Here is a 23,581-nt window from a genome sequence, read left to right as displayed (position 1 = left end):
TTACTTGTGCCTCTAATGTGACTCCAGGGATGTGTTCTGGGTCCCTTCTGTTCAATGCCTGCATGGACTGGGTGTGGAGCAGGGTTGTGGAGAACATCAGCTTCGGTACCATTGTTACCAAGGAACATATACTTGACTTTGTGGATGATGTTTGATATTTGTGGAATCTAAGTATTGCAGCATTTGAGAAGCTCAGTAAGGCAACAAAGTGTCTAGGTTTGCGAGTGTACTCAGTCACGATTAAGAGCCAGGTTTTCAATGATTTTCTGGAGTCGGCCATTCCTAGTGTATCTATATGCAGGCAAAGTTTCAAATTTAGAGAGATTCACTTGCCTCAGCAGTGACGTTCATGTCTCTGGGTCCTTTGCTACTAAAAACAAGTGACACCTGGGAAGAGCTTCTGAAGTCATGACATCTCTGTACAGAGGTGTCGATATCTATGCAGAACAATAGAGGTCAAAGTCCTAAGGGTCCTGCTGCTTCCTGTCTTACTGTATGGTTATTAGTGCTGGAGGTGTCAAGACAGGTTTTTGATGCCTCGGCCTCGCTATGTAATGACACAGTCTTGACCTTGGCATCGTTTGGCGTCGAAGAACAAGCAGAGGCAGGTTCAAGGCTACTCGTTTTGACCTGTTCTTGGCACTGTTTTCCTTCATCCCCACCCAAAAAACACCTTCATGGCAACTTTATGCATATGATGGTCTATGCACAGTGGCATTGTTTTCTCATCACTACAATACACCACACACATATAGACACATGCTATGCCTAGCTATTATATATACTATATCTAATAAACTAACCTAAAAATCTTCCAAAATAGCCTTGTTACTTCACAATCATTATTATATCCCTTGAGTCGGGTAACATATTAATGTCTGTGATCCCAGCACATTGTATCATGAAATTAAATAATGAAAGACGTGCGGAGGATTTCGCGTGTTGGCACGTAGCAGCTCAGGACGCGCAGCAAAAAAAAAAAAAACACCTCCGTTTTGGAAACCATTCAGAAGATTCAGACGGCTTTCGATGGCTTTCAGTCGAGTGAGTATCCGAGAAATTGTGTAACAGCTGGACATGCCCCAACATGTCTTGTGAGACTTCCAAGATGGAGGTGTTTTTTTGCTGCGCGTCCTGAGCTGCTTCGTGCCCTCCGCACGTCTTTCATTACAAAATCTCCTGTAACAGTGGAATGTGCAGCAAAAGTGCTATGTCCAGCTCTGTTGCCATTTCTGTGGTAGTCACATGATGTCCCTGATCAATACAGCATTCAGTTTAGAAATGATCTGGTCGATCCAGCCTGTTGAATGGCCGCTCGGCGCGCCGTGCGCCCTCCGCCGCTGTGGGCCGTCTTTAAAAAGGTTTTAACAGTCCATAATCCGCGTGACGCCGACAGAATCTTCACCAATATCCAACTGAATCTATCGAATGGTTTCCAACTGCCTGTCTCTAACAGTTTCTGAAAAAAAATTTCATGGAGCAAAGCGGCAGTCTCTCAGCAAGTTCTCAGACAAAAGAAATCCGACGGGAGGGGTGGACCAGTGCTCACTCAAAGCCTGCCCACAGGCGAATGACGCAACCGACAGGTGTGGAAAAACTCACGCATGCGCATGAAGGTTCAAGCTTGGCTGATGTAATCACACTTGATTCAAATCCATATATTTTTTTGAAAAAAATAAAAAGGTACGATACTTTTTGGACAGACCTCGTATAGAGATCTGGATGCTAAGCAGTGACCTAAGGTGATATCTCGGTGTCTTTAATACAAGGTCTCTTTGGTGTTTTGGTACTGTTGGAATGACTTTGTGTCAAACAAAGAATTAATTGGGGAGATTTGAATGAGGAGTATCATTTGCATAGTTTAGGAATTTCAGCATTGATGTTTTAGTAATATTTCTTTGCATGGCATCTTGGCATCATCCAATAACCAAATGCAGTAGTGTTGAAGACCCCAGGAGTTAGAAAAGGCCAAAGGGATGCACATATATCACATGCCTGATGTAGACAGATTAAATGTAATCTGAAATCTTTCATGAAGTAGGGATGAGCCAGTTGTCTGTCTGGATAGTTGCTACCAGGAACCTAGGGTGATTTTATGGTGTGGCAATGCTTGAGATTGGTGCATACATCCAGAACTGATTCTGTGTAGGCTCTCAGTTGTCCAGGTGGTTTCTATAGTAGAGAAGCTTGAATCTTCGACTGGACTGGGTTGCTTGACGTGAGGACGTTTTGCTTCAAATCACAGAAGCTTCCTCAGCTAAAATTCTTGCTCTGGTAGTCTGACTTCTGTCTTGACTCTTGTAGAGAAGAATAAACCAGAAGCCAACAAAAGCTGGAGTTTTTTTAACCTAGCCAGACCCCACCTACCGAGAGGCTGACTGCTATAGGCTAGTGACTAAACAATAGCTCTAATTAGCACCTATTGTGCTCTAGTTAGCACTCTCCTAATGACAGGACGGAAGCCTCCCCTGATGGCTCCCTTGACCACTCCCTCCTGATGACGTGAATGACTCATTACCATGAACAAAAGACTGAAAGTGCTTTGACCTGAGTACCACATTGTAAACAGGGGACAAAGCGTGTCTGAGACACGCTCCGCAGTTAAGGCTGGGTTTCAGCTTTTTTTACAAAGAATGCTTCCTTGACACCTCTCTCAAACCATTTCTTCTCTCTGGCTAAGAGGACAAGGAAGTTAAAATCTTCCTGTCATTAGGAGAGTGCTAACTAGAGCACAATAGGTGCTAATTAGAGCTATTGTTTAGTCACTAGCAGTGGCGGCTGGTGAAAAACAGTCTTGTGGGGCTGCTGTGCCAATAGATTCCCCTGCCTTGTCCAGTACAGGCATTCAAGTGAACAGTAAGAAAATTACTACAATTCCACAATAATCATTTCATGTCCTTCTCAAAATCAGCTGTTTTACAGATCAAGTTAGCCATTTACAGCTATATTAGGCCCCATTTCTACTTTGGAAAGGAACAGTATCAAATGCAACACTCAAGTTCTTGAGCATTTGACACCAATTACACACATAGTACACCAAACTGTACTGAACTGCCATTATCTTCAGACAAACCGATCCTGGGGTTCACAATGACACCCCCTTAACAAAATAGAAAATATCACCAAATTTACACTCTTTAAAAACGTGGAAAAATTCTTCAATTGACAAAAGAACCTTATGTACATATTACAATGTTCACACCACCTTCAGAGAGAGAGAGAGAGAGAGAGAGAAAATGTTTGTGTGTGTGTGTGTGTGTGTGTGTGTGTGAGAGAGAGAGAGAGAATGTGTATGTGTGTGTGTGTGTGTGTGTGAGAGAGAGAATGTGTATGTGTGTGTGTGTGTGTGTGTGTGTGTGTGTGAGAGAGAGAGAGAGAGAGAGAGAGAGAGAGAGAGAGAGAGAGACAGAGAGAGAGAGAGAGAGATCGAAAATGTGTGTGAGTGAGAGAGAGAGAGAGAGAGAGCGAGAGAGAGAGCGAGAGAGAAAATTAAGGTAATATTTTGCATGAACATTACTGAGTGGAATGGATGCAAAAAAGAAGCTTGAAAAACTTAAATTAAATAACTTGACTAACTAATAACACCAAAACCTTTAAATTAAATTGGTTAAAATTAATTAACAGTGTAGAGGACAAAGCAAATTAAGTTTACAAAACCACTTAATTAAATGCGTTGCTAAACCTGGGTTTGTCTGACTGTAAGTGTCTTGTGTGTACTCAGTGGTTGAGTTAAAATTTCTTTAAAAAACATGCAAATTGCTATTTTAGGGTTTTGTTTTATTTTGTTTTTAAACTGAGCAAATAATTTGTTTTAGAGTGTGGAATACTCCAAAGAATATTTCACTTCTGTGGACTGATCCTCATAACGTGTAAAGTGAAATCAAAATACCAGCAAGGCTGCAGCTTTGAACACTGTTACAAACAGCCCCAGCATCCCCTATTACCATTATAACTGGTCTGCTGTCCCAATAAAGATCACAGCTTTGACCCCCTAAAACAAACAAACAAAAAAAACATCACTCATGCGTTTTATCTTAAATTTTCACCCTCGTTTCCACACCAGGAGCAACATTCGGGAATAAATCTGAGCAGCTCGTCACCTGAAGAGGTGGATGCGCTCCTTTCCATCCGCGCAGATCAGCAGCCTCCGTGACGTGTGAGCGCTGACAGTGTGAATGAAGCCTGACACGGTTTATAACGAGTCAGACAAACGTCTCTCCTCCAACCGGGATGTGCAATTGTCATTAAACCACGAGAAAGATCTGATGTGCGCACCTCCATGCGCCTCCAAAAGGATCCCCGCCAAACTTTGGTGTCATTGATTTGATGAGTTTTGTCCCGTTTTAAACCTCTGAAGTGTTCTTCAGCTTACTCCAGCAAAACACACGGAGACAAAATAAAAATAAATAAATATAACCCAAATGTCGTCGTCGCTCTTCCTGACTGACTGACAACTGCAGCGTCACGTGTATCACTAACTGTAATCTAACGTTCCCGCATTTTGTAGCAAGGGCTAAAATTCCGGCGCCCCAAAGCCATTAATTTTGGCAATGTTGATTTGCCAAAATCTATTAATTTTCCCTAGTAACTACATACGATTGGTTATTTCGCTGCACTTCAAGGGCGCTTTGAATGGCGCCCAAGACGAGGAACGTACGTTTTCTGCTCCTGTCGGTGGAAATGCACTGTTGAATGAGAGTCAGTTGGAGGAAGTGTTGCTTTAATCATTCATATTGCATGTAGGCACATACAAGTAAGTAAAACTGACATTGATAATACTTTTTAAATATATATATATTATGACTTTTCCCCCCCACATCTAGGAGGGCAGCGCCCGAGCGCCCCCTATGGCCACTAGCCAATAGCAGTCAGCCTCTCGGTAGGTGGGGTCTGGTTAGGTTAAAAAAACTCCAGCTTTTGTTGGCTTCTGGTTTATTCTTCTCTACAAGAGTCAAGACAGAAGAATTTTAGCTGAGGAAGCTTCTGTGATTTGAAGCGAAACGTCCTCACGTCAAGCAACCCAGTCCAGTCGAAGATTCAAGCTTCTCTACTATCCAGAACTGACTTGACCTCCTCCAGATTGTGCTGAACACTTTCCGAGGTGTGCACATGCAGATGCTTTTCCACGTCAGTGAACAAAAACATCATTATACGAGGGCTGTCCGTAAAGTATAGGTCCTTTTTATTTTTTTTCAAAAACTATATGGATTTCATTCATATGTTTTTACGTCAGACATGCTTGCACCCTGGTGCGCATGCGTGAGTTTTTCCACGCCTGTCGGTGACGTCATTCGCACACACACCTGTTCCGGAGCACAGCGGTGTTTTGCTGTATCTGTTAATTTTGGCTCTCTGTTGGGACTGTTTACACAGAGACTGCTACCTGCTGCTTTGGACTTTGAACTAATAGTCTTTTTCAAGACTTTTTTACTTTTTTACCTTTTTATTTTATTTTTTTTTTACTTTTTTACTTGACTCTACTGGTGGTCGGCTCTCACTGCGGTATTGTATCACTTCTTGTTCCGGAGCACAGCGGTGTTTTTCTGTATCTGTTAGCTGTTTGATCTGCGCAGTTAGATTGATCTAGTTATCTAGATTACGATTTGTTTCCCAGTGTAATCTTTACGTGCCTTAACTAAAGCACTCCTTCTGCTGAATCACCTCTAAATTATTTACACATTATTCGCTTTGCGTGTTTTTAGGAATCCGCTAGCTTAGCGTAGCTACTAGCTCTTAGCCGATTTAGCATGGCGGCTTCTCCTGTCTCTCCCGCACTTTTCTGCTCTGGGTGTGAAATGTTTAGTTATTCCTCGGCCTCCTTTAGCAGTAATGGTACTTGTAATAAGTGTAGCTTATTCGTAGCTTTGGAGGCCAGGCTGGGCGAATTGGAGACTCGGCTCCGCACCGTGGAAAATTCTACAGCTAGCAAGGCCCCTGTAGTCGGTGCGGACCAAGGTAGCTTAGCCGCCGTTAGTTCCCCCCTGGCAGATCCCGAGCAGCCGGGAAAGCAGGCCGACTGGGTGACTGTGAGGAGGAAGCGTAGCCCTAAACAGAAGCCCCGTGTACACCGCCAACCCGTTCACATCTTTAACCGTTTTTCCCCACTCGACGATACACCCGCCGAGGATCAAACTCTGGTTATTGGCGACTCTGTTTTGAGAAATGTGAAGTTAGCGACACCAGCAACCATAGTCAATTGTCTTCCGGGGGCCAGAGCAGGCGACATTGAAGGAAATTTGAAACTGCTGGCTAAGGCTAAGCGTAAATTTGGTAAGATTGTAATTCACGTCGGCAGTAATGACACCCGGTTACGCCAATCGGAGGTCACTAAAATTAACATTGAATCGGTGTGTAACTTTGCAAAAACAATGTCGGACTCTGTAGTTTTCTCTGGGCCCCTCCCAAATCAGACCGGGAGTGACATGTTTAGCCGCATGTTCTCCTTGAATTGCTGGCTGTCTGAGTGGTGTCCAAAAAATGAGGTGGGCTTCATAGATAATTGGCAAAGCTTCTGGGGAAAACCTGGTCTTGTTAGGAGAGACGGCAGCCATCCCACTTTGGATGGAGCAGCTCTCATTTCTAGAAATCTGGCCAATTTTCTTAAATCCTCCAAACCGTGACTATCCAGGGTTGGGACCAGGAAGCAGAGTTGTAGTCTTACACACCTCTCTGCAGCTTCTCTCCCCCTGCCATCCCCTCATTACCCCATCCCCGTAGAGACGGTGTCTGCTCCCAGACTACCAATAACCAGCAAAAATCTATTTAAGCATAAAAATTCAAAAAGAAAAAATAATATAGCACCTTCAACTGCACCACAGACTAAAACAGTTAAATGTGGTCTATTAAACATTAGGTCTCTCTCTTCTAAGTCCCTGTTGGTAAATGATATAATAATTGATCAACATATTGATTTATTCTGCCTAACAGAAACCTGGTTACAGCAGGATGAATATGTTAGTTTAAATGAGTCAACACCCCCGAGTCACACTAACTGTCAGAATGCTCGTAGCACGGGCCGGGGTGGAGGATTAGCAGCAATCTTCCATTCCAGCTTATTAATTAATCCAAAACCCAGACAGAGCTTTAATTCATTTGAAAGCTTGTCTCTTAGTCTTGTCCATCCAAATTGGAAGTCCCAAAACCAGTTTTATTTGTTATTATCTATCGTCCACCTGGTCGTTACTGTGAGTTTCTCTGTGAATTTTCAGACCTTTTGTCTGACTTAGTGCTTAGCTCAGATAAGATAATTATAGTGGGCGATTTTAACATCCACACAGATGCTGAGAATGACAGCCTCAACACTGCATTTAATCTATTATTAGACTCTATTGGCTTTGCTCAAAAAGTAAATGAGTCCACCCACCACTTTAATCATATCTTAGATCTTGTTCTGACTTATGGTATGGAAATAGAAGACTTAACAGTATTCCCTGATAACTCCCTTCTGTCTGATCATTTCTTAATAACATTTAACATTTTGCATCCTAGTAAGAGCAGAATACTACTGGAATGAATTTGAATAAGGAAAGCTGGGTTTTTTTTTCTCACCTAAATGAACGCTGCACTCACTCCAGTTTATCATCTGGAGTAGTCCCAGATTGCATTTCAGAGCTTCTAGAATTGAAACATTTTCGTGCGGGTGGTGTTGGGGGGTAATTTTGGGTTTCAGCTTTTTTTTGTTTTTCACCACTTTCATCTCTGAATATGTCAATCGTGAGTCACTTTTGTGCGGATTAAAGTTACTAACTGGGACTCCTGGCCTTTTGCGAGAAAAAAACGAGAATCATCCTCCGTTCATTTCATTTCATTTATTTGTGCAAGGACAGCATACAATTACATTATGCTCATTGAGCAGAGATGTTTGTACCAGATTATAGCTGCAACAGCTAATTTCCATCTGTAGTCCCTGAGGGTGAGGGGGATACACATAGGGCTATTAAATACATCACAAACAACACCTACAAAATATGTAATACTAAATTCACGACTGAAAAGCAACCGGAAGCCGTCTGAAAGCCACCTGAAAGCCGTCCTGTGAGATCAACACGGAGGTGGTTTTGTCCCCCACCATGAGCGGCACGGTGGCACAATCCTCCGCTTCTCTTTCCATGAAACAAACTCCTGTAACAGTAAAATGTGCCAAAAAAGTGCTGATGTCCACGCCTTCTCCCTTTTTTGTGAAAGTCAGACGATGCCCCGGATCAACAAAGCCTTCACGTTGGAAAAGATCTGGTTGTTTCAGCGGGGTTTGAGCCTGTCGATTGGCGCTCGAAACGTGGCGCGCTCGCAGCAGCTGTGGGCGGTCTTTAAACCGGCTGGAGCACTACTTAATCTGTGTAATCCCCATAAAATCGTCACTGAAAGCCATCTACATTTTCCGAATGGTGTCCAGCTGGAGGTCTCTCACAGTTTCTGGAAAAAATTGATGCAGCAAAGCTCCAAATTGTTCAGACGTTTATTCGCAATAAAAATCCGACGAGAGGGGTGGACCACTGCTCACACAAAGCCTGCTCACAGGCGAATGACGCAACCGACAGGCGTGATAAAACTCACGCATGCGCACGAAGGTTCAAGCCTGGCTGATGCAATCACACGTGATTCAAATCCATATGGTTTTTGCAAAAAATAAAAAAGGTCCGATTCTTTTTGGACAGACCTCGTATGCCTCTGGCACAAGCTCGTATGCTCTCTCCACAGTGCTTCTCACTTTGTCATAAACCAAACTATCTTCAAGTGACAACAAGGCATACGCCTCCTGAGCTTTACCTGTAAACACACATTGCAACAGCAGAGGCCAAACCTCCCTCAGCCACTTTAACATAGATGCCATGCGCTCAAACAAAACAAAATTTTTATCCACATCTCTCTCAATAAACGGTGGAATAAATCAAATACACTTGTTAATGTCAAAGTCTGCTTCACCAAGATTAACAGTCCACACGCCAGACACACGGGCCGCCTTGCATCTCTGTGTGGTTTGGCGGCAAGATGATTAAGCACACAACCAGCGAGAAAACATTTCTCCTGGACTGCTCCCGAGAACACTGTAACACAGTGAACGCCAACCGCACCCCCACGACACTATAAAAAAAAACTAAACAAACAGGCCACGCATAAAGCAGCGAAGCCTCTTACCTTACCAGGAGACACAGCCACAAAACAGAGCTCAATACTCGTGCACCAGCAACAACACTTCGCTCACCTATATTTCCTCGGTTGTGTCCGTCAAAACACACTTTGCCATCCAAAAAAAGAACACCAAACAAGCTCCTGTGCATCCTCACTGCAGCCTACTGCAAGCATCCACGCCCCACACCGACGCACCTGCTCTCCTCAAATGTAGGTCACAGCCAAACAAGCGCAAACTGCAAAGTTTGCATAAAAACCCAAACAACAAAACCCCAAACAAAACAACAAAAAACAGTTCGGACGAGCCCCCATTTGTTACGGCCCGGCTCAAAAGCCGCAACAAGGCACACATGGAAGCATGGATCTTTTTAACCCTTTATATTATAAAAAGTAAAAGAGTAAAAAGTGAAAAGTAAAAGTCGCAACAAAAAGTAAAACTTTTTGTAACCCTCTGATCTCAGCACAGCAGCACAATGAACACAGTAAGACAGCCGCAAAGGGTAAATGGAATGGTAAATGGACTGCATTTATATAGCGCTTTTGCATCTGTAGCAGACGCTCAAAGCACTTTACAGTTATGCCTCACATTCACCCCGATGTCAGGGTGCTGCCATACAAGGTGTTCACTACACACCAGGAGCAATAGGGGATTAAAGGCCTTACCCAAGGGCCCTTAGTGATTTTCCAATCAGGCGGGGATTTGAACCCCTGATCTTCTGGACTCAAGCCCAACACCTTAACTACTAGACCTCCCCTGTACATCACATTTTAAGGGCCTTCACATCAGCTATTGCCCTGTGACCGGGCCCTTAAAACAACCTCATTTCTGCTTAAAAGAGGTTTTAATTTGTCATCTGATAATTAGTAATTACCTTATTCCCTTTGATCGCTTTGGGTGTAGAGAGTCAGGCACAGATGTGCTTCTGTGAAATGATGCATGTGCAGTGAAGACAGGGCGGACCAATTTTTAGGGGGGGACCGTTCAGTCGGCAACACCCTGTTTGCACCTCTGCCATCAGAGAAGAGGTACCACACTATAACAACATGGACTAATAGGCTAAGGAACAGCTTTTTCCCCAGAGCTGTAGCCACCATCACCCCACCCCATGCCCCTCCCACAAACACAAACATTCAGTAACGGATAGCAACATGTACAATCAATAATACAGTCTGTTTACATATCTAAAACTATCCTACTTCACAAAGCATTAAGTACCTTAATAATTTATTAAGGACTTTTTTCAGAGTTCTTCATTGTTTTTAAAGCTGCTATTGTGCTGTTGTGTGTATATAGCTGTTTGGAAAATGCCACCAGAATTTCATTGCAGAAATGCAATGACAATAAACTTCTATTCTCTTCTGTGATAGGCTAAATAGTTGTTTCTGAGGTAATCTCATTAACACACTGTCAGAGTTGTTCAGAGTTGGACCTGAAAAGAACAGCTCAGTTAACACAGAAAATAATCACACAGGAGACACTGAATTTCTTTTCCTGATCAGGAGAGAGCAGATCGAGCTTAACCCTCATCACCAACCACCATCCCATCAGCTCTGAAGGGCCCCGCCCATCTGCCTCCCATATTTATTAGAATAAAGTTACATACAAGCATATGGAAGCGAAAAAATACCAAAACACGTTCGCGACACAAAGTCTGGTCTCACATCGATATGAAATTGTTATGGCTTTAAGCCTCCAGTCTTACAAAGTAAACAGCGTAACCCTGAACTAATACGCAGGTCACACTGCTCCCTGCTCAAGGCTGGACTGTTAATTAAACGTACATCTGTGCTCAGCAAAAACATGATCTCAGCAAAAGTCTGCCCTCTCACTGAGTCAAAGACAATCTTGTGAGCAGTTTAATGATTATTTAAACAGTTCACTGAATATAGTGAATAGATATGTATCAGTCAATCAATGCAGTGAATATAACTACTTTAGCAATTCAGTGATTATCAAAAAGAGTAATATTAATGAAACCCATTGAAACACAAGACAAAATCAAAGATAGCAAATCAAAGTAAAGACATTAATAATTGATAATAAATTGAAAATTCCTGACACACACATTTTCCAATGAGTTCCCAAAGTGACGCAGCGGTGCAAGTAGCCAGTACCAGGGCCCAGGGCCACACAGGGGAAATACCGAGAGGTTCTGGAACACGAGGAGAAGACAGTTCATTCTAATGCGGGAATTAGAAGGCAAGGCCAGCGTTACCTCATCTTAGGCTGCAGGGTGGTTCTGAGAGCACAGCTGGAGATGCGTTCAAGAGCACAGTGCAGCAGTCAGGGAAAACCCTCTGATCTCCATCTGGAGCGTGGACTTGGTGGCTGGTGAGGCAAATGATTAAGCAAGACAATAGGTGTGCACAGCTACAGTAGTATCTGGCAATAAAAGGACATATTGTCTGTTTATTAAATAGTCTCTCCAAAATCAGTCATAATCCGAACCTGGTGTGCAGTACAACTTATGGGCCCCATAGAATAGAATATATTACCAGAACAAAGGGCACCCTGTATGCCATCAGAGAGCTCAGTAAATGGTGACGCATTGGACACATTTGCCTGATTTCTTGTTGGTCTGGTTGGACGGTGTTGTGTGCTTTTGTGTGTTGTCATTTAGGATGGCTCTTTATAAGAGAAGTAGCTCGGTGGCGCTCTTGATGTGATGCCATAATTCTTTTGATCTGATTTTTTTTTTTTTGAAGTTATGGTGAACTGAAAAAAAAAAAAAGTTGTCCACAACAAATAGAGATGAAATAATCCTGCCAAACTGAACCAGAACTAAACAACTGGAGAAATAAAACACTGTACAATGGCAACAAATAAAATAAATTAATAAAATAATACACAATCTAAGTGTTGTGCAAGGATACAAGTCAAATAATAAAAATTAACTGTTGTGTGGGCCGCTGAAGAGGAGGTACTGCTGGCCCACCACCAGAGGGCGCCCTGCCTGAAGTGCGGGCTTCAGGCACGAGAGGGCACTGCCGCCTCGCGGGAACAGCCGGGGGTGACAGCTGTCACTCATCATCTCTTGACAGCTGTCACCCATCTCCACCTCATCAATCACTCCATAAAGCCGGACGACATCTCCACCTCGCTGCCGAGATATCGTCTATCTACGAGGTAATCTCTCAGCCATATTCTGTGCCTACCGCACTAATTCTGTATTGTTTGCAGGCGTATCTGTTTCTCCACTTACAGCTGAAGGCTGGGTTCGAAGCTGGTGACAGAGTGACGATCTTCACTCCTCACGCTGAACTGTGATAAGTAGTGATTCAGGCGCTACTGTTTTTTCTGTGTTCCTCTTTCGGAGGTGGAGGTGTTTTGCCCACCATAAAGGAACCTTTACTGACTGTGTTACTGGGTGTGCACACACCCACACCTAACTGTTTCTGCTTCCTGCCAGCAGTACCCAATCCGACAGCCGGAGATGGTGGCCTCCTGGGGACTCGGGACTTGGCGGTATCCTCTGGGTTCGGTGGCAGTGGAAATCGTATGGGATCCGGTTCTTCTCTGGACAGACGTCTTCTATCATTGAGCCTGCCCACACGTCACCTTTGTACATTTGACTCTATCCAAATTCTGTATTTGTCTATATTTCGTGTGCACATTTCACAGCAGTAAAGTGTTAGTATTTTTGGCTCATCTATTGTCCATTCATTCCCTGTTGTGGGTCCGTGTCACTACACTTTCCCAACATTAACCAGATTAATTATGGATCGTAATGGCCACAGGACTAAAAGATGCACTGGCATGTTTTGTTTTTGTTCTAGTCATTCTAAAACGATGGCCAGAAAGGAGGTGATGCGGAAACACCTTTCTGTAAAACTGCTTCAGCGGCCTTTGTATATGTTGTCTCACGTGGAGTTTGTGTACTACATTTGATGTCGTATTCCACGGAGATATGCCACTTTTGATATGCCATCATATTTCCTCACTGTGCGTGCGCATTCATAAAGGGAGTGCAAGAGAGAGAGAGCAGACAACACAAGCTAAATATGAAATGGTTAATTTTGCATGCTCATCAGTTTGGATTTTTCTTGTGTGCATGTGAGTGAGTGTGCCTAGAAAACAACTGACAGCCATGTAAACTAAAAACTGATTGTATGAAAACCATTGCAGGGACTAAAGAAAGTCACGACTCTTGTCCTGTTCTGATTTTGTGCTCCTCCAACCGGACTGCAGCTCCACACGGTGGTCTGTGAGTCAAGCACTGGTTATCTGGATCCATCTCATATTCCATATCCTGGATATGGTTGTCAGTATATTGAAAAGATTGTAATTCCTGCACAGAAGTAAAATCAAAGGAATCAACTGTCATCATATACAACCCCAATTCCAATGAAGTTGGGACATTGCGTAAAATGTAAATAAAAACAGAATGTAATGATTTGCAAATCCTCTTCAACCTATATTCAATTGAACACACCACAAAGACAAAATATTTAATGTTCAAACTGATAAACTTTATTGTTTTTGTCCAAATATTTGCTCATTTTGAAATGGATGCCTACAACACGTTTCATAAAAGCTGGGACAGTGGTATGTTTATGTATGTTCATGGCGACAACAAACCATGATACAAGCGAACAAATGGCAACATGGCGCTGATCCAACTGATCAACTGCTCCAAGACGTAGCCACACTCTAGCCACACTAGAGACTTTCAAGTCCAGACTTAAGACGCACTTATTGTCCCTTTCGTATGGCTAGCATACTGGCATAGTACGTTAAGACTTGCTGACCACAACTAGGAGAATCAAACACAACGGAGACAATTATATTCTCAAAATTGATTTCTGAATGGTTTGAATGCACATTCTCAAATGTACGTCCCAGGATGCAATACATTTTATATATTGTATCCAGCCTTGTTGATTTTGCGTCAGGACCACGTCAGCATGAACCCCACAACTGGAATCTTTTTGGAGTAATTATGATGTTTCTAACAATCAGGCACCTTGGCAAGTGGTGTTGATTTGATATTGTCTCTGGGAATGAAAGTTGTTAGGAAGACTTCATCTTGTGTAAGTAGCATAAATACATAACTTGGAGCTTAACTGGCATTTCTGTACAAGGGCGCACATAGAGAGTAAGGGGGAGCAATCTTTCTGTTACTCGTTTTTTTCTAAAACGAGTAACAGGAACAGGAAAAGTTTGGTTCAACATGACATATTTTATTTTTTTTCTATTATTTCATATTTTCATTCTATGGTTGACCCTGTAATACATGCATGTATTTGAAATATATAGTTCTGGTCAAAAGTTGACATACCCTTGCATAATATTTGATTTTCGTTTTTGGTCATTGTTCAGAGAATATGAATGATAACACAAAAACTTTTTTTCCACTCATGGGTCATGGTTGTGTGAAGCCATTTATTGTTGAACCTTGCATTTTGTATCACCAGTTATACAGCTTCATGATGAAGTGGTGTAGAAGGGGATTTTCTTAAAAAGAAGACCTGAAAGTTTATATCCGTCACACATAGCCAGAATCATGCAGAGTGGCATCGGACTTATGAATCAATGCACATCTGAAAGGTGTCGGGATTTCAGTTACAAAACCTTCTGACAGCCATCTGCAGAAGCCCACACACTTGGTCAAAATCAGCTGGCGGCCCCGAATCTGACGCACATGTTCATAATTCTCCAGGCTCACACATTTATACAGTCTTGAAATTAGAACTGTTAACCGTCTCTCTCTCTCACACACACACACACACACACACACACACACACACACACACACACACACACACACACACACACACACACACACACACACACACACACACACACACACACACACACACACACACACACACACACACACACTACTCAGGACTGCACCAGCCACTTTATGGTAAACTCTTGCAGCTGCATTTTAATCAGCATGCTGCTGTGTGTGTTGTTACTGTGTGCTACTATTTGAGCTTGAATTTGCACAGCATCTCTTTTTTTTAGATTATTTTGATTTGTATTCTTGTAGTGTTTTGTTTAATAGTTTGCATTTCACTTACTTTACTTTTACAAATGTTTCTATTTTGTATGGCAGGGGTAGGCAACCTGTTCCAGAAAGAGCCATGAGGGTGGAGGTTTTCTTTGCAGCCACTGACTCCACCAGGTGATTTCACTGATTAACTGATTCCATCTGCTCAAAGTGATATTAATCAGTAAAATCACCTGGTGGAGTCAGTGGCTGCAAAGAAAACCTGCACCCTCATGGCTCTTTCTGGAACAGGTTGCCTACCGCTGTTGTATGGCCTTCATCTCTCTTGGATGTTTATATTTCTATTACATTTTTTTTATTATCACTTGCACCGTGGGCCTCACAGAGTTCAAATCTGTGTATGTCCGGTTCATAAGGGTATTAACAATAAAGTTGACTTTGACTTGACTTTACCTGGACATTGGGGACAGTACCTCTGGATTGGCAAACTGGGATGGTGGTCCCTGTCTTTAAAAAAAAAATGGATGGGGTAACAGATTTGCTGCAACGTGTGATCTGGTCTCTATATGACCAAAGTCGGAGCTGTGTTCACATTCTCTGCATCACATGACTTTGCCACGGTTGCTTCTTTCAAGGTGCAGTCAGGGGCCGGAGGGTGTTCAGGTTGGTGGCACCGATGTTGCATCTCTGCTTTCTGCTTAGCTTCTGAGATCCGACAGGATCAGGCTCATACAGAGCAGACTGGCTGTGAAAAACTAATGAAGAAAATATCAGGCTGAAATCATGCAAGCTGTTTACTGAGAATGAGGACATTATTTTGAAAGATGCGAACCAGGGATGGTCAGTCAGGCACAGTTTTTGCAATGCATTGATTTGAAGTATTTGTATTTACTGCATTTGCTGGTTTTGTCTTAACTAAAAATATTAGATGACAGTTATATGAAAAATAAAACACTTCACTGAAAATTCTGGTCAATATTTTTAATAGAATTTGGTACTTTAACAAAACACACCACACACAACTCAAAGAGATTTCGGCACACTTAGATACATGGAAGAATCTTTAATAAAAAGTCAAGCTTTCAGTCAAAAAAAAATATCTCATACAATCCTGTCAGAGAGAAGCAGATGTGGATGAGAGCATTAATGCAATTAATACAATCAGCAGGATGAGTTCCACCTGTGCTGAGTTCCTAATGCTCAACTGGGAGTTGTTGTTCAACAGCCAATTCACCACATGCACAAATCCTTACATGAACATCCATCCATTTTCCATACCCGCTTACTGCAATTAAGGGTAATGGGGGTTGGGAGGGGGAGACCTGGAGCTGATCCCAGCAATCAAAGGGCGTAAGGCAGGGTGCACCCTGGACAGGATGCCAGTCTGTTGCAGGGCCACATATACACAGACAAACACACTCACACCCACACACACACCTACGGTCAATTTAAAGTTTCCAGTTCACATAAAGCCGCATGTTTTTGGATGTGGGAGGAAGCCGGAGCACCGGGAGGGAACCCGCACAGGCACGGGGGGAACATGAATACACACAGAAAGTGTGGGAAGCAATCCCATGACCTTCTTGCTGTGAGACAACAGTGCTATCCACAAAGCTACCGTGCCGCCCCATCCGTGCAAGTCCTCAACAAATTAAAGGGACCTAATCTCTGTCTTGGGTATTTCTTTATTGTGCTTCATTTATATTTATTTGTTAGTAGTTTTGTTTATGCAGTTCTCTGTTGGTTGGTGTGTAGGTTTATTAATCCTGAGCTGTTTTTTGGGGAGACTTGTGTACCTACTACAAAGTGCTTCTGAACTGCAACTCCCAGCTGTGCACTGATGCAACTCAACCCGTTGCTTGTACTAATTGCATTAATGCTTGTGCCTACGTGTCTCTGACTGAGAAGCTTGTATTGCACTGATGAAGGCCTTGTGACCAAAACCTTTGCATTTTATTAAAGATTCTTGCATGGATCTAAGTGTGCAGAAAACTCTTTTCTTAATTATTATTATTAATATTAGTTTAATAAAAAACAAGGTACAAAAATGGTTATGACAAATTACACTTTCATCTTTGTAGGACTCAGAAATGTCAGCTCAAACTCTGATACTGGAACCATGATTGTTTTTTTTTTCTTTGTATTATTATTGTAATCTAATTCATATGCAGAGAAGCCAAACAGTCATACGCCATGTAAAACATTTTTTTTCTAAACTTGTTCAATAAGTTGTATGAACACAGCCTATCTAATAGGATCATCGGGTAAAGAGGTGGAACAGGACAGTTTGAAAAACAATCTGAACATTGCAGGGTGATGTTTTCAAATTAATGCTTTTCTTCCCCACCACAGATGGTTGGCTGATTAGATACTTGCATCAACACCAAGACCCAACTGAAAAATATCGGCAATGCAGAAGTGCCTAAACCTGCAGTTACTTGAATGGCCTCTTGAAGCTGGCTCCAAAAGTGTGTCAATCCCCATAGATCCCCATGTTAAAATCTCTAATTGTACAGTACAAACAAATGTGTTTGCAGCCTATTACAAAGAAATTCTTTTGGTCTCTATAGCTAGTTTCCTAACTTATGATGGTGGAATGTGGTCAAATGGGTATATAACTGAGCTAAGCAATTTAAACCAAATGTTTATGAATTATTAGGGGTGTGATCATATTGAGTGACAGCTACTATGCAGGATCCAGCCACTAACAGAGGTTGCTAACAGCTATGAACTCACCCATGTTCATCCTTTCTAAGCATTTTGTTACATTTATCAGATGATACGGCTTATCAGATGATAGCCTGTTTCGAGCTGAAAACATCCTAATTTAAGGTTTAATTCACCCAGGACATCGTGAGAGAACAGAGAAGATTCAGAAGAGGCCGGCATGAGGACTTTATGCGGACATTCCAAGACGTGCGCGCAAATTCGCTGAGTCGTTTCCGTGACGACTCGGCGAATCTGTGTGCGCTGCAACAGGAAAAACACCTCCGTGTTGAAAACCATTTGTAAAATTCAGGCGGCTTTTGATGGCTTTCAACAAGTGAGTAACTGAGAAATTGTTTAACAGCTTGGGCATGTTCCAACTTGTCCGTTAAGGTTTCCAACGGAGGTGTTTTTCCTGTCGCGACCCCCAGCGGTCGGATCCGACATGCGACATGTTAAAATTTTTTACCGAAAACCAGCTGAATTTATCGAATGGTGTCCACTCAGTTGTGCCTTACAGTTTTGAAAAATTTTTGATCAAACAAAGCAGCAGTCTCTGAGCCATTCCTAAACAATGAAAAAAATCGACGAGAGGGTGGGCCACTCCTCACTCAAAGACTGCCCACAGGCAAATGACGTAACCGACAGGCGTGAAAAAACTCTTGCATGCCCACGAGGGTTCAAGCATGTCTGATGTAATCACACATGATTCAAATCCATATGGTTTTTGAAAAAAATAATAAGGTCGGATACTTTTCTAATAGACCTCGTATATATATATATATATATATATATATATATTACAGTTATGGATCAAAATATGAATTTTAATATTTATATTGAGTGAGTGGCAGTTAAAAACTGAGCTCTCATAAAGGTTTAATCATTTTCACTCCATTAGAAATAAATGTTTGTTTGAATACAAAATATTTGAAAAAATAAAAATACGTTCAGGTTTGTGGTCCAATTTAACTTAAGTGAGGAAACCAGCTCTCAGATCAACATTCACGGGGAAGTACAGCATGAGAAGATTCCTGGACTTTTCTTCCTCACATTTCTCTGTTGAATTTGTACTTAAAATGTGTATTTACGTCTTGGTGGAGGTTTGTGCTCTTGGAGCACTCGTTAATTTATGTTCTGTGTACAATACAAATTTAAACTTGAATTAAAAAAAAAACTAACAAAAAAAACTTAGGAGTAAAAGGTCAGAACACTCTGGTGGTTTCCTCGAACCAGCAGCAGTGGTGGAACGCCTTTGGACAGTGTTTCCATCCAGCACATGTAGAGGGCGCTAGACACCGTGCCCTTCCTAGCTAATGGCATACTCCTAGAGAGAAAGAGAGAGCTCATGAATGAAAGGTGCATCCTGGGAGGAAACAAGATGCTGAAGGAACACAAAAGGTTTCATTTATTCAAATCAAAAGTTTAAACTGTTATGTGTCGACGCGGGTTGAGGAGCGGACCTGCGTCAGACGGAACCCAGCGCTACAAATAACCAGAAAAGCGGTTCCAAAAACAATATATTTATTTCACCCGCTGGTGCATAAAAAGTGTAAAAACAGAAATAGCGTCCTTCTGGTGGAGTGAAGGCTGGCACGCTCTCCAGCGCCCAAAAGGATCGAAGCCCGGCGCTCCTGGACCCACTACCACCGCCAAACACCCCCCAGGTGGACACGACAAACCGACTCTCTGCGAAGCATAGAAGAGGTGAGGTAAGTTAGCAGTTACAACTAATATCCTTCAAAAGACACACACTATCAGCAACACATGCAGGTCTGTATTTTAAGCTTTATGCAAATGAGCAGCTTCTCACAACAGGTGGAGGACCACTTGTCCGCATGCCACAGCAGTGAGAAGCGAGCTGCACAATCCTCATCACAATTCAAGTATACTGCGTAACAAAATACCAAGTTACTATCAACAATTAGTCAAACACTTAATCACCTTTGATGTGTGCTGACAGCATGTGTCCCTCACCCTTCCTTGCTTCATGGGCTCGATGTGTCAAACCCAGGCGCGGTCCTCAGCGTCTCACAAACGAACATCACAAGGTCGAGTTCCCGGCCATTCTGCTTGAATCACACATGACTTAAATGCAGAACGCCATCCAATTATCTGCTTCAGCTGAAAGTCTTTAAGGTTGCATGTGAGCACCATTCACAGGTGCTACACATGATGTTGATGAGGGTGAAGGATTCTTCAGCCAGCACCTTCTCCACAGACAAATCAGTTCTCATGCCACCTGGAGAGCAAAGAAAAGAAAAGAACACCAAAATATCCAGCCACACCCCCCAACACACAACAGTACCCCCCCTTTAACGGGAAGCCTCCCGGCGACCGAACAAACCAGGCCAGAGAACAGCACCTCCCTCCGGGGTCCTCGTCAGGAAGCAGACAGCAACACGCTCCCAAGGTCCACCACAGACAGCAGGACAGGGCACCGCAGCTGGAAGGCCGGCTGGCATCAACAAAAGCCCCAAAACATTCCCCAGTACAATCCAACACACAGGAAAAAACACAAAACCCACCCAAAACCTCCCAGGGGACCGTCCCATCAAACCCCGGGAAGAAAGAAAAACTCCCAAACACAAAACCCAACACAGCCCCACAAACACAATACAAACATAAATGCATAAAAGAAAAATAACAAACAACCCCCCCAGAACGACCTGCAGAGCCCAACCCCCCCCCCCCCCCCCCCCCCCCCCCCCCCCCCCACAGAAGGCCTTTACCGCCAGTTCCAGGAGGAACAGCCAGAACCAGAATCCCACAAAGGTCCCCAGGTATACATGGAGCAAACGGCGCCCCCCAGAGGACCGTACCATCAACCCCAGGAGGTACCCACCCCACAACCCCGGAACCCCAGACCCGGCCACACTTGGCTAGTTGGCCCCAAGCCAATTCCCCCCCAGAGGACCGTCCCATCAACCCTGGAGGTGGAACCTGGAAGGAAACAGAACAAAATCAAAATTCAACCCCCGGAGGACTACCAAAAACAACCCCGGGGGGATATAAAACGACCATAAACCCTGTTACCCTCCCCGGCACCCCGAAAGACCCCAGGTCCCTCCCAGAGCCCCTCGGCGGCTCAATTTTGGCGAACAGCTCAAAACATTAAGCCAGGGAAGGGAACAGGAAAAACTAACCCAGCCCCAACCCCAAGGCGCAGCGGAGAACCGGAAATACGTCCGGTGCCCCAACTCGACCATACCCCAGCCTCTCGGGAGGGGTGGAACTACCGAAATGGCGAACGGCAACAGATCGGCCCACCCCTCCGACTGAGGTATGTCTCCGCTGCACCACACCCCGGCAACACCAATGACGAACGGTACAAAGGCTCACCGAGGCTGGAGTGGAACCGGGCCCTAACCAAACCAAGAAAAACGCCCCTAACACCCCCCCCCCCCTAGGTGCAGAGGTCTTCTGAGAACTCTCAGCGTGACCAACCTGCACCACCCCACAACCCACAAGACAAACGGTCTTGGGGCAAGTGAGGTTGGGGTTAGGGATGTAGGGAAATAAAAAACAACAAAATAAAACGACCCAACAACCCAAACAGAAAATACCTAAAAACACATAAAAAATTAACAATTAAGTGAGCCCAGACGGGCTTCTAACCGCCTAACATTCACTCCACCAGACACGCCACTGACTGGGTCCATTATGGAATGGCCGGGAACTACTGTTATGTGTCGACGCGGGTTGAGGAGCGGACCTGCGTCAGACGGAACCCAGCGCTACAAATAACCAGAAAAGCGGTTCCAAAAACAATATATTTATTTCACCCGCTGGTGCATAAAAAGTGTAAAAACAGAAATAGCGTCCTTCTGGTGGAATGAAGGCTGGCACGCTCTCCAGCGCCCAAAAGGATCGAAGCCCGGCGCTCCTGGACCCACTACCACCGCCAAACACCCCCCAGGTGGACATGACAAACCGACTCTCTGCGAAGCATAGAAGAGGTGAGGTAAGTTAGCAGTTACAACTAATATCCTTCAAAAGACACACACTATCAGCAACACATGCAGGTCTGTATTTTAAGCTTTATGCAAATGAGCAGCTTCTCACAACAGGTGGAGGATCAGTTGTCCGCATGCCACAGCAGTGAGAAGCGAGCTGCACAATCCTCATCACAATTCAAGTATACTGCGTAACAAAATACGAAGTTACTATCAACAATTAGTCAAACACTTAATCACCTTTGATGTGTGCTGACAGCATGTGTCCCTCACCCTTCCTTGCTTCACGGGCTCGATGTGTCAAACCCAGGCGCGGTCCTCAGCGTCTCATAAACGAACATCACAAGGTTGAGTTCCCGGCCGTTCTGCTTGAATCACACATGACTTAAATGCAGAACGCCATCCAATTATCTGCTTCAGCTGAAAGTCTTTAAGGTTGCATGTGAGCACCATTCACAGGTGCTACACATGATGTTGATGAGGGTGAAGGATTCTTCAGCCAGCACCTTCTCCACAGACAAATCAGTTCTCATGCCACCTGGAGAGCAAAGAAAAGAAAAGAACACCAAAATATCCAGCCACACCCCCCAACACACAATATAAACCTTTGTTTAATCACCCACAGATGGAACACCAGGCGTGTTGTGTGACCCAAAAAATTAAAGACAGGATTCAAGGTCAAACTTTTAAGACAATGGTTCAAGCTGCATTGATGTACGATGATGTGACAAAGGCAGTGAAGTGAACGCATGAGAAGACGCTGGGCATGTCAGAAATGCGAATGTTGAATGTGTGTATTTAAAATGCTGAACCGAATTAGAAAATATAATCAAGGGAAGAGTTAAAGTAGCATAAATATTGAAGAAATAATTAGGTTGGGTGGTTTTCTAATCAGAATGAAGATTTATTATTATTATTATTCACAACTGTAAGTTGTGCTTGTCAAGAGAAAATCCGTGCTTCCAGCAAACTTTCATATGTTAAAACTCCAACTGTAAACCTCTCGATTGAAATTTTTAGACATTAATACTGGGAGATCAAAGCTCTGTGTGCTAAAAAGTTGTGCTTTTCTGACATTTATATATATATTTTTTTACTGAATTACTTGTTGGAAATGTACCAGAGTTCCTGAAATGCTCACACTGCCCACTAGATGGCGAAAAGTGCTGCTCAAATGTGTGGCAAAGTCTCAACTGTGTTTATTTATTTGAGAAGTATGAGTAAACTCTTGGTGTAAATACAATGAGCTGCCAACCAAAATTCAACTTACACTTGTACAACTGTATGCTAATTTTCAGCACTTGCTCTTATGGGCATTCTTCCTTCTTCTACATTACTATTGCCTGTGTCATCAAAGTTAGAACAGGTCTAGGAATTGCTTGACCCGATGGGTGTGTCTGTAGTTGATGTGCATGTGATATCTTGACATGGATTTCATGTATAGAGGTGAAAGTTGGCACACAATATCAACTCAATAAAAACTGGGGTATGTTCAGTGGTTGGTGCATTTTAATTTTGGCCAGCAGAGTCTCTGCAAAGTAGTGTTGGCAAAAGCTCCACAAGGACTTGATGAATCCAGATCAAATTTTGTACTATAGACCTAGCACAAGTTTGAGGTTGGTTTCAGCAATGCAGGTTGTGGTAACTGCTGCTGTTCTAATATTCATTATATTAATATTCTACAACATGTTATAAGATCAATTACCAATCATAGGGGCTTTAAATGTCTGGTTAAAAAACTGGAGGCTGTGAGCTTAATCATGTGTCTGTCTATCCTTTCACTTGGTGCATGTTATAGGGTACTTGCCCAGGTTTTAACTAAAGCTAAAGAAT

General features: G+C 43.2%; 1 protein-coding gene across 1 annotated transcript in view; it reads right to left on the bottom strand.

Annotated features, from left to right (window-relative positions):
- Nucleotides 1-18,835: 18,835 nt before the first annotated feature.
- Nucleotides 18,836-23,581, bottom strand: part of LOC117511174 (solute carrier family 12 member 2-like) — a 146,368-nt gene continuing 141,622 nt past the window's right edge. Inside the window, exon 26 of the mRNA XM_034171159.1 lies at nt 18,836-19,119. Within this exon, the coding sequence (XP_034027050.1) occupies nt 18,984-19,119 (136 nt within the window). The 3' untranslated portion in view covers nt 18,836-18,983. The remainder of the gene's footprint in view (nt 19,120-23,581) is intronic.

The sequence above is a fragment of the Thalassophryne amazonica genome, chromosome 5 (assembly GCF_902500255.1).
Source record: "Thalassophryne amazonica chromosome 5, fThaAma1.1, whole genome shotgun sequence".
Classification (NCBI taxonomy): domain Eukaryota; kingdom Metazoa; phylum Chordata; class Actinopteri; order Batrachoidiformes; family Batrachoididae; genus Thalassophryne; species Thalassophryne amazonica.
The sequence above is the reverse complement of the archived record's forward strand: the minus strand, read 5'-3'. Positions and strand labels throughout refer to the sequence as shown.